This window comes from Sander lucioperca, chromosome 10 (genome assembly GCF_008315115.2).
Source record: "Sander lucioperca isolate FBNREF2018 chromosome 10, SLUC_FBN_1.2, whole genome shotgun sequence".
NCBI classification, from domain to species: Eukaryota; Metazoa; Chordata; class Actinopteri; order Perciformes; family Percidae; genus Sander; species Sander lucioperca.
In genome coordinates, this window is record NC_050182.1 from 26,900,783 (window position 1) to 26,913,093 (window position 12,311).

A 12,311-nucleotide genomic window follows, 5' to 3' on the forward strand; every position below is an offset into this window, starting at 1 on the left:
AATGAATGGCATTACTGTTGAAAAGAAGCAGTTTATTTGGCAGAAAACCAGCAGCAGTATAATCAATACATGGCAGATTCTTCCACTCCGGTCCCTGAAGTGATCTAGACAGTGGTGCTTTTTGTGCAATTTTGCTCTCACACTTTGCAAAAACAAGTCTGTAAATATATACAGTATAATTTATACAATGATTGAAGCACAACCACTTTAATTTACATTTTCATGTAAAGATAACACCACAGTGATGTTAGGCAAAAAACATTTTCTCCATACATCATTCTTATTGCAGCTTTTTGTATTTTGGAATATTGAGGCATGATCACTGGTAAAAAGAATAATCTGAAAAAAGATGCTAGCATGAGGAACAGTGTTCTTGCTAGTTAGTTAGTTAGTTTGACAGAATGGTTGGGTCTGTTAAATCAACTTCATTTATTTGGGGCCAAACATTTCTTTTGGTAAAGAAGAGATGTGATGTCATACTGACCCAACCACACACTAAAAGATGCAGTGTATATAACTGCTCAGTTGTGTGTATAAAATGAACGTCCTCACGGACAAACCATTCACACACGAACATCAAAGTATCCGACTAAGTAAAGCTGTTATTACAGGGCTTGAGTCTCTTTAAGGCAACGTGACACCGCCGGAGGTCTAGTTTGTGCTTTTGATTGGTCAGTCAACGCTGAAACCTCAGTGATTAGTCAGCACCTGAGGTCAGAGGACGAACCAGAACTGTTGGGTCATTTGTCCTTGTTCGACTCTGGTTCAGCTGCTGGTTCTGGTGGTAGTGCTGTCAGTCGTTTCATCTGTAGATCCACTCGGGCTTTGCGGTGTTTCTGGACCAGGTTGCCACCAGCAAACCCCAGGGCGCCCCCCCCCAGAGCAGCAGCAACCCCTGCGACTTTGAACCCAGCCAGCAGGCCCAGTGGACCTCCTAATACACCGCCCAGCAGTGCCCCAGCAACCGGCAACACCGCCAACTTGTAGCCCACCGTCTAGGGAGACAGGAAGAAGAGATATGTCCCAGTTTAATTTAACATCCACATACACACACCTTTGGAGGTGTTAGTTCTTTGTGGCTTCAAGACAGTCTGCGATAGAGTTTGGACGTGTCTATCCTTTCATGATCATACATCAACCCACCGAGAGGAAGAAGGGAAAAAAAAAAACACAAACAAGCCTGCATGTGTAAATGTAAATCAACACTTCCATAGCTGCATCAAAGAGTTTTCATTATCTCTATTTAGGAGAAATCAGAGAGATGTGGCCTGTGTGCTATTACAGCTGTTATCATCAGAGTGGAAGGTGGTCTTTGCTGATGACAATTAATGACACACACACACACACACACACACACACACACACACACACACACACACACTTGATTAACACTTTACCATTAAATTAATCTAGTTCAAAAGCTAGCATTGCCTGTCCCCCACCCCGTGGCAGGTAAGGGAATTTTAATTTCATCTGAGCTGAGTTAAAAGGACTCTGGGCACAGGTTGTAGAGGATGAAGGGAATGCGTGTTGTGTGACTGTGTGTGTGTGTGTGTGTGTGTGTGTGTGTGTGTGTGTGTGTGTGTGTGTGTGTGTGTGTGTGTGTGTAACGCTGTTTGACCTGATGACAGATTACAAGCTTTCAAACACGGTAAAACATCTGACATCTCTCTCTAAAGTTCAAATTGTTTAAGGGTCGTTGCACTTTCATTTCATTAAAAACAAAAAAACCGATATTTACCGATATCTAGCCATGTTTGTGTTTTATTTGCCTAGATTTTGATATATCAGTCTGCAATTACTGCTGCCATCCCAAAACAATGGAGTTGAATGGAATGATGCTCACACCATTAAATCAGAGTGAATTTTTCCCTCCATGCATACACATGCTAAGGGACACAAGCTTCAGCCGGTAAAAATATTGTAAGGATTGATGATAACTATTAAAATAGTATTATAGTATGTCTTTCCAGAGACAATGTGTTACTCTGGATTATCCACAGACCAAGCTGTGAAGAGTTTTGTTCACACTGGAACTACTTTCTGACAAAGAAATAGTCCATATGAAAATGGTTTACTTTGTGCAGAATATCCAGAGTAATGAGAACAAATGTCATTTTTCAATGCTTAGGGCATCACAGAAGAGATGTACCTCACCTCATTTGTAAATCTCAGTAACCAGGACAAATAAGTATCTACATGGCTAAATATTACTTTCTTTGTAATTTATAGAGGAATAGACAGGCTTGGCAGAGGACTGTATAACAGCTATGAAATTGTCAGGTTATTTACTGTCCAGTGTTAACATTACAGGTTTTTCTCAGTACACAGGAATCACGACTGTCATTACTGTCTATGAGAGTCTGTAATTACAGTGTAATTACTTTACACCTCCATTATGTTCCTAAAAGTTTGAGCAAAACACAGATCGAAATAGACTTCTTCATCTGACAAACAAGCATTTCTTTCCTTTAATCCCAAATAAAATACTGAAAGTAAAGTTAGAAAATGTCACAATCAATGTGTGTGTGTGTGTGTGTGTGTGTGTGTGTGTGTGTGTGTGTGTGTGTGGTGTCTGTGTCTTGTAGATTAACAAAAACAGGTGATTCATTCTGAGTATTACAGACAAAAAGTTCAACATTTCAAGTGCTTAATATGTGTGAAAGGCACCAAGTTGTCCTTCTGAGTTACACTCAGTGTGTAAGAGTGTATTGAATTGATAATGGAGGCCTGAATGCTGCTCCTGAAAAACTATTAAACAGTCATTCAAACCTCTCCTTAATGCTACACACACACAAACACATAGACTCTCTCTTGTCACCCCTCTCTTCCTACCTCTCTATCACTCTTCCTCCCCTCCTCTCCTCTTTATCCCTCTCCTCTCTCTATTTCCTTAATTGCAGCTTTCCTCCGTATTCGAACAGATCAATAGGGACAAACGCTGTGGAATGGCTGGGAGGCAAAGTGCCATCGATCTCTCCATCTCCCAAACACTACACACACACGCGCATCAGATCATCAACACACACACACACACACACACACACACACACACACACACACACACACACACACACACACACACACACACACACACACACACACACACACACACACACACACACACACACACACACACCTTCCCCAGGCTCTTGGTCCCCTCCTCCACGTTGGCAGCGGCTGTGTTGATGTTGTCCTCTATGCTGTCGATCTTCTCCTGCTGGGACTGTTGCACAGGGGTTAGGCACACACACACGTATATTAACACACACATGTGAAAGAGCAACCACCTGTTGTGTATACTAAGTTTTTGTTCTGTCCAAATTCTGCTCAACGTCACAAGTTAACACGGGAAGGGTGTGTATGAGTGTATGTGGAGATTGTAGGTATATTCAAAGGAGAATTCACTGGGGGTGGGGTCATAGTGTGTATGTGTGTGAGATCGAGAGAAAGATTTTTTTGTGTCTGCAAGCATTGGATATTAAAGACATGTAGGCCTGTGTGTGTGTGTGTGTGTGTGTGTGTGTGTGTGTGTGTGTGTGTGTGTGTGTGTGTGTGTGTATTGTGTATTGTGTAGATTTCATGAAATATTCAGAGTGGCAGCTGTCTCTCTCCACGTGAGGGCTGGATGGACACAGTGACCAAAAAACAACCAGAGCACTTTTCTTCTACTTTTCTTTTTCCTCACTTTTCCTCAACACCGCTTCTCCTCAGCTCTGTCCATTTTTATAACTTCTTTTACACATACCCATGTAAAAGCTTCCTGTTCTGACTGAAGATAGGCAGTTTAACCACTCACAGATCACATCATCTTAGATTGTCTCCTCTCTCAATTTCTGTGCTGTTTTTTTTTCTCCCTTCAAAGCAGCAGTTTCACCAAGATAAAAAATAGGGCAGCAACAAATAATTATTTTCATCATCAATTCATATTATTTTCTCGATAAGTGTGTTATAATTTCCCACAGATCAAGGTGACGTCTTCACATGTTTTTTTTTATTTGGCTAACAGTCCCACAGATATACATTTTATAATTATATAAAACAGAAAAAAGCAGCAAATCCTCACATTGGAGAGTAAAAATGACTAAAGCGAGGAGCCCCTCGTGGCTTAAAGATGAGGAACATCCCCGGTTCGAGTTCGGTCAGCAACCTTTGATGCATCTCTTCTTACCTAGTTTCCTGTTATTATCTAATAAAGGCATTAAATGCGCAAACATTATAATACAAACTATTTAAACAAAGAAAGAAAATGACAACCACAACAGTTGCGGATTCAGTTTTTTTTGCCAATCAAATAATCAACTAACGTTTGCAGCTCTAAATGATGAGCCTGAATGTTTTCTTATGATGAGGTCACACATTTTGAGTATGTTTTGGTGGAGTTTTAGGGGAAATTTAGAAAACATGTTTGTTAAAATGAAAGAAAAAATTCTAACTCCTACAATTCTAAGACAACGGGGCAAACTCCAGCTGCTGAGGAAAATTGTGTGATTTGATTGACAGCTCAATTAAATGGACCTTGTGGTGAGAATAGATTTAACATGTTTGTTTTTATTTGTGATATGGGTTTTATTGGGCTAAGCAATATGAAAAGAAAATTGTCAAATTCTATAACTATCTAGGGTGAAAGCTAGTTCTAAAATAATCTTTTGAATAATTAATTTGTGCACGTAGGAATGCATCTCTTTCAATTTTAGAAAAACAATGCACCGTTTTAGTCATTTAGTAGGACAAAAAATATAAATATATTTTGCTTTATTGTTAATAAAATAAATTGAAAACTTTTTACAAGCCTCTAATCAAACTGAATAAGCAATTGTAACACATTAGACACATTAGACTCATCAGGCTACATTTTACAGAGTAAATTAATAATATAAGGAATAGTAGATTAATCATTCAATAATTTAAATACTGTATTTGTCAGTTTTATACAGTACAATCACATTATAGGGTTATGATTGTGTGGCCTAAGGAGACACACAAAGAAAAAACATATAGACAAGAACACAGACACCGGAACATCCACTAACATGACGCATGTACAGACAAAGACACAGACACAACCACACACTCACACTCAGTATTTCCACTGTGGCTGAGAGCTGGAATATTACTCCCCTGACGGCGTCTTTCACCCTTGAGACACCACAACAACATGTCTATGCTCTTTCTGCCCCCCCTCATACCTCTGTCTTTTTTTTTTACCCTAACTACATCTTCACTCTCTCTCTGTCTTTTTCACTGTTAATCTCTCTTTCACTCTGCCTCCCTGCTTCTCTCTCTCCATCCCCGAGGACAGAGTGATAATCTGAGCCGTCTGTTCTCCACCTGCTCCGATGTATCTATTGTTCCCCACCTCTCCCCCTGTGGACAACCCCCCGTCGTCCTCCCCCACATCCTCCCTCTCGCCCTCGTCTACTCCTCAATCTCTCCTACTGCCTTGGTGAAGGCTCTGTGGGGGCCCAGCAGTAGTCCTGAGCCGATCTGTGCAAGCTCCTCTCAGAGGAGCCTTACCAGGCAACACAAGCACACACGGTCAAATACGCACCACTTCCTGGAAAACGCTATAGGCAAACTGTCTCTGTCACATTGTTTTTCGTTCACAGGGGTAGCTGTGCACACATGTAGATAGAGAAATGTGAATGTAGCAGCCAGGAAGTACACAGCAGAGTTGAGTGTTCATACTCACATGGACGAGCAGAGAGAACTCCGTCACCAAACCACTCAGTTCCTTCAGATCCTGAGAGAGAAAGAATTACCACATTTATTTCATTGTGATGCTTATTATCACACAAACGTACAACTACAGTACGTCCGGACTGTCAGTGACTAAGGGCGTCTGGAGGAACAGGTAAGAGGGGGCAACTGCGTTACATGATCAAGTCAAGTCAACTTTATTGTCAATTCTGCAATATGTGCCAGACATACAGAGCAATTGAAAATACGTTTCTCTCCGACCCATGGTGCAAAAAGGACATGTACAACAAGTATAATATAAAAAAGATAAGAAATATATACAAATAAGATAAAGAAAGATAAGTTATATATACACAATTAAAAAGATAAGTAATATGTACAATACAGTAATACATTCTAAATAGCGCAAATTGAAATGTGCAATATAAAAGGAAGAGTTCCTGAATGTCTTTATTATAAAGTGGCCGGTGCTGATCCTGATGGGGGGGGATAGTTCAGAGTCCAGAGTTCTTGGGGGCAGAGGAGAGGGAGAGAGGGAAGGGTGTTGAGCTTCCTGACAGCCTGGGGAATGAAGCTGTTTGCCAGTCTGATGGAACAGGCTCGTATGCTCCGAACAGCTTCATTCCCCGGGCTGTCAGGAAGCTCCAGATGATCTTGCAATAGCAAGATGAATAATGTAACCATAGCGATGTTTAGTACAGCTCAAGAACTACTTTCTTGTACTTTGCGTTTAGTGCTTTGATTTTTATTCAACTTAGGCTTTTTTCATGAAGAACATTTTGACATGTCACAGCAGGAAAAGCACAGGTTGAAATGATGAAATTAATGATGGCTGAATTCAATTTAGCTGCTTTAGTTTCAGGGTCCTGGTATAGTTCATGCTGGCTCACTGTCATGCCTTACTAGGAGACTTGAATAGAACAAAGCCATTGTTGATGTTATTAGTAACACAACTGTTTTTCCTCCTATGACAAGTCAAAATGTCTGCTGTGAAAAAGATCTATTGTTTGCCATTTCGCTAAACTACCTCTGCAGATAACTTTCATAACTCCTCAACTGTTACTTAGAAAACCCTTCATTTTATGCATTTTCTTTACCTATTTTTAAGAGGTGAAAAATTGGCATTGGCAGCTATTAGTTAGAATGACTCTGACTCCAAATTGATAGTGAAAACTATGAAATCACAAACACCACCAAACAAAAAAGTTAAACAGTTATGAATCATTAATCCATATGTCAGAGTTGATATTTTTAGTCAGCATTTCAGGGCATAGTTGTGTTGTTTACTATGGTTAAAGCATTTTTAATGACGCTAAAAGCGCTAGGCTGAAATAATATAATCACCTCTTTTGTTTAGAATCACATGGACAAGGCCAAGAAAGTGCCTGTGCAACTTAAATCCAAGCTCTGGTCTTTTTTTAATTTCTTATTTTACAGGAGGAAGTAAAGCTTACTTTAACTTAGACCTTCTTTTGATAACCAAGAATATGCTGTACAAATTGAACTCACCTATACACAGTATCAACACAAAGGGTCTATAACAACAATAAATCAATAACAGACAAGATAAGATTTACTTTGAAAAATAAATTACTTTGTTCTTGATCAGTTGTGTTTGTCTGTTCTGTATGTTTAACAATATATATATATATTAAAAAAAAAAATGGACCTTAAAAAATAAATAAATAAATAAATTACTTTGAATTTGAGTCTAAAATAGATATCCAGACTATGTTAGGGTCCGGCCCTCATACCTCTTCCAGGTTGTCCCAGGACTCAGCTGCTATCTGATCAGCAGGGATTTGTGGAAGGAGGAGCTGAATTTGCCTGCCAGACACTGGCTCCTCGCACACATCGTCATCAGCATGGCAACTGTTGGACACACAGCTGGATGGCTGAGCGGCAGGTGGTGGCGCAGGCTGATGCACAGGATTAGAGTGTAAAAGCAGGAAGTCTCGTGCGGCGGCTGACGCCCTGTCTTTGACTGGCTTGACAAGCGCTTCCAGAGCGTCAGTGTCTTCGGCACGGACCCGTGTGCACAGCTTCTCCATCTCTCTGACGTTAGCTCTCAACTGCTGCAGGTAGACAGGAAAGAAGCAGGTTTCTCAGTAAGATTGAGAGGGGGACAGACAAATAATGAATGAAATGCAAGGAAAAAGACAAGCAAACGTGGTTAAATCTAGCCCTCACAGCACAACACACACAAGATACAGATGAGACAAGACACACAACATAACAAGCCATTCCAATAATGTTAATTTATGTAACCAAATCTCTCTAATAACAAGTAAACAATTTACACAGAATAAATCAAAAAATATCCTAAACTATTAATAATAAACAACTCTACACATAACCTATTTTAAATCCTCAGGAAAAATAATAGTTCTTGTTCATTTTGCTGATAGGTTCAGCATCCCAATAAACTGTTATAGTGATGGAAAATCTGTGTGTAAGTGTGTTGGGGTGTGGGCTTAATGAGGTTCAGATATGAGGCTGGGGACCCACCGTGCCCTGAGGGTGACAAGAGGATTACATCCCTGCCATCAGCCCTCCAGGCCGCAGCCAGGGGTTCAATGCACTGCCGATAACACATTCAGCTAATTACACAACATGAATAAACATACATGCATACACTCGTCCTTGTGTGCATAACACACTGATTAACACAGAGACAGTCAGGTCAGACACCTGTCAGCCTGAAAATTAATCGTGAGCGTACAAACGCACAGACAGACCAACCAAACACATACTCAATGGCAAATATTCATGATAAAACGTATCATACGTATTGACTTCGCTCCCCTGTCTCATGGTGTTTGCTGTGGCTGCTGTGGTAAAAGTGGGGGTACTGAGTGTGGGGGTTATCCAGGCGATCGGCTAGTAGGAGTAAATGTAAATGATCAAGTAAGGGGAGAGACTGCAGTCTGTCTTTCTGGGAGAAGCGACAAAGCACAGATGCAATAACGATAAACAGGCAGACTAAACAGACTGAAAAACATATTCAGAACGACAAATTAGCCCACCATTTATCTATCTATCTATCTGCCTACCTACCAACACATCTGTCTATCTTTCTATGCTATGGAATATAAGAACACACATCTTAAGAAGAGTAGACTAACCCCTACTCTGGATAACCACCATGAAGACATGGGAAAGCACTCTGAGCGTGTCCCTGGAGTTTGTAGGGTAATGGTGAGAGGATGGGTTTGTGCCTGTTTGGAGTTATTTCACCTTCAGAGACATGGTGGCTTCCAGGCAACAACATCCTCTGAGACATTTCACACCCACCATGTGAACAAGACCGCAAGTATACACACACACACACACACACACACACACACACACACACACACACACACACACACACACAAGAGATGGCCCATTTGAGGTTTGGTAACAGCTCTTTTCTTGCCCTGATTCTTGCCACAGATGTGACACACACACACACACCACTATGTTTTTGGAAGTTTACAGAGTTGTATCTTATACCTGGACCGTTCTGCTCGCATTGATATGCTCTAGATGAAGCCGGTCCCATTGCTGGCTTTGTTGGTACTGCAAAAATAAAGGAAAAACGATCTGTTATCCATCTGTGGACCAGAAGTAAGAGTGTGGATGTGAGGGTGCGACATGTGTCCAGACAGATTTCATCCTTCACCTTCAGTATGTTATTGTGGTGTTTCTGTAGCCTCTCCAGGTCTGTGGGTAGAGCCACTTTAATGAACTTGTGGATTGGTGCCTCCAGGCGCCTAAGTGTCAGCTTGTTGCCTTCCTCTGCCATGTGTCCTGCTCACTGCCCACAACCAACACCTCTTTGTAACTTATACACTGCACCTGCTCAGCTTTATATCACTGCCTCCACACACACTGTAAATACCAAGCAGAGTATGATTTTAATAAATACATATATCAAATGAATAAACTCTGTGACACATGCGTGTCTGCCCACGCATATAAAATTGGCAGCTCTATAAGTCTAATAAAAAAAAAATGTTGCCAACACCCTTTCAGTGAAACTTTTAACTAAAGTATTACTTGCATGATATACTGACAGTATAACATCAGGACAGAAACAATTACTCAATCAATCAATTAGTTGACAACAACTTAATCAACAATTTGAATTTGGATAATCTATTGAACATTTAAGTCATTTATCAAGCACAAATGCATCCCATCATTCTCTGTTTCCAGCTTCTCAAATGTGCAGCTTTTCGCCGTCATATCATTTTAAATGAATTACCTTTGGGGTTTTGGACTGTTTATTGTTGGGCAAGAAAAGCTATTTAAATACATCACCTTGGGCTCTGGGGAACTGTGACTAATAATTAATCAGTTAATTGAAAAATAACTGACAGATTAATCAATATTGAAAATAATGATGATAGTAATATATATTATTTTGTTGCAGCCCTACATAAGACTGACTGTACCATGTAAATGTTAATAGTGCTCTGTGATACACCTACTGTATAGTGGGTGTATTTCAATGGACATTAGAAGCTGATACCAATATATCCTAAGCTTGAGGAGGAGAGAACTGGCTACATATCTTTTTGCTGTCTTTTTAACGCCTGAGTGGAAACTGATCATGCTTACACACAGTTGGGCAGCAGCTGGCAAGTTAGCTAAAATAGCTAAATGAACGGACTAGCATGGCCTTAGCTGTTAGCTAAGTACTGAAGCTAGCAGCTTCATGTGCTGTTAGATAACTCTTATTAGATATAACTAACTCGCTGATTTAGCCATAACATTTTGAAACACCAGTCTACTGGTCGACCATCAGCCAGATAAACGAAACTTAAAAGGACATGCGAAACTTACCACTGAAAATATCACTCGAGGATATAATTTATATTCACTAATGACTGTTATGAGCCTCCATTCTGTTGAAGACATTAACCATTCGCCACATTTGCTGGCAACGCTTTCGGTTTTATTCTGATACTCTTGTTGTTTGTATACAACTCCCTTCCCAGTGCGTCCACGAAAAGTTTCCGACCTCAACCAGCAGCCACAGCACATATGTGTTCCTCATCACTGTAATACCGTGATAATGTCCCTACGACAAGTTATTGTGACATTTCTGAAACAATCTTAAAGTGTTTATTTTTCGTATTATTTGATCGTGTTGTTTTGTACCAGTAAGGTGCAGCATACAAAAGAAAGAATAAAGAGTCCAGAATCATTATACACACGAGTTTTAATTTTTTTGGGCATTTCTGCCTTTATTGGATAGGAAAGCTGAGATATGAAAGGGGAGAGAGAGAGAGAGGGGGAAGACATGCAGGAAAACAGTCACAGGTTGGACTCGAACCCTGGACCTTCTGCGTCGAGAATTAAACCTCTGCATATGTGCGCCCGCTCTACCAACTGAGGTAACCCCAATCTCTATTCGAGGTATATTTTGGGGTTTAAGGATATGAGGCGTTTAATATTGTATTAATATTGTATAATATTATATTGCACACACACTTACACATATCAGGTTTATATGTGGTAATACTACTACTAATATTACGACTACTACTACTACTACTACTACTACTACTACTACTAATAATAATAATAATAATAAATATAATATGAAAACGGACTAAATATAGGCATGTAAACAAAAATAAATGTTTTGGTGTTCTCCATAATAATTACAACAACATTTTGATCATATTGAAGGGAGATAAAAGTTATAGAAATGTTAGTGAACAGTTCAATTATTAATTAAAACAGGAACATATTATTTAAATGTAGTCAAACATTTCTTGAGTGGGTGGGGTTTTGCTGGGGGTAAACCTTACAGACTGGACTTCACGACCTAAAAATTCCCCAAATCCTGGCTAGAGCTCTGCTGTAGGGTCATAATCTTTGGTAAAAGGTAGTTATATAAATGACTGTGGGGTCACTATGTGTGGTAACATTAAAATGTGTGACCTTTCAAAATGCGTCACAATTACTCATGACAAGTAGACTATCAAAATACAACATCATAATATTTCAAGCAGTGGCAATATGTCAGAAATTCCCATTCATATCCCAGTCCCAACATCACTAAATAACACAGATCTGCTTATTAAGTAGTAATTATCTGAATAAGGTTATAGCAAAGAGATTAGTGATTTTATTTGAATTAATTTGACATATATGCAAAAGTTGTTTTTTTGTCATTTCCATTTAGCTTTTCACTGTTGGTTGCATGCATAAACAACATCAAACCTGTGGAAAGAAACATTAAGTGTGATGTTTTTGTCTGTGTTGTGTTTGGGGGAGAGAGAGAGAGAGAGAGAGAGAGAGAGAGAGAGAGAGAGAGAGAGAGAGAGAGAGAGAGAGAGAGAATTGGGGTTCCCCCTCCTCTACTCTGAGATCAGCCTGTGTGAGTGGGTCTATTGCATGTTTCCACTTCTTCGGCACCTTTTACCTTTGACATTTAGGCCAACCCCCCACACACTCTTCCCTCAGCGGATGCTCCATGCGAGGGGCCACAGTAAAAGATACAGTCCCCAGCTATAGGGGATTTCCCCTGGTGCTGTACGTATGTGTGTGTGTGTGTGTGTGTGTGTGTGTGTGTGCACTTGCACGTGTATTTGTGTGTCTGTCTGTCCACTTCC

At 40.0% G+C, this 12,311-nt stretch overlaps 1 protein-coding gene across 2 annotated transcripts; it reads right to left on the reverse strand.

The window, feature by feature from the left end:
• Positions 1-15: 15 nt before the first annotated feature.
• stx17 (syntaxin 17) lies at positions 16-10,739 on the reverse strand. Of its 2 annotated transcripts, none has more exons than XM_031299168.2 (7): positions 10,531-10,739; positions 9,365-9,499; positions 9,196-9,261; positions 7,455-7,775; positions 5,693-5,743; positions 3,140-3,226; positions 16-995 (listed from the first exon to the last, which is right to left on the reverse strand). In XM_031299168.2, the coding sequence occupies exons 2-7, from the start codon at positions 9,485-9,487 to the stop codon at positions 741-743; spliced, it is 903 nt and encodes a 300-aa protein (XP_031155028.1). In that variant the 5' UTR covers positions 9,488-9,499; positions 10,531-10,739; the 3' UTR covers positions 16-740. The 2 variants fall into 2 exon arrangements, with proteins under 2 accessions (XP_031155028.1, XP_031155027.1); XM_031299167.2 differs by having other exon boundaries at positions 9,365-9,573; positions 10,531-10,737.
• Positions 10,740-12,311: the final 1,572 nt, after the last annotated feature.

What these genes read in the sequence shown, in the direction of transcription:
- stx17 (XM_031299168.2), bottom strand. Translation starts at nt 9,487, where the DNA reads ATGGCAGAGGAAGGCAACAAGCTGACACTTAGGCGCCTGGAGGCACCA. An exon ending in CCTGGGACAACCTGGAAGAG is followed by an intron (nt 5,744 to 7,454) that starts GTATGAGGGCCG and finishes TTTCTCTCTCAG; the next exon opens with GATCTGAAGGAACTGAGTGG. An exon ending in GGACCAAGAGCCTGGGGAAG is followed by an intron (nt 996 to 3,139) that starts GTGTGTGTGTGT and finishes CTGTCTCCCTAG; the next exon opens with ACGGTGGGCTACAAGTTGGC.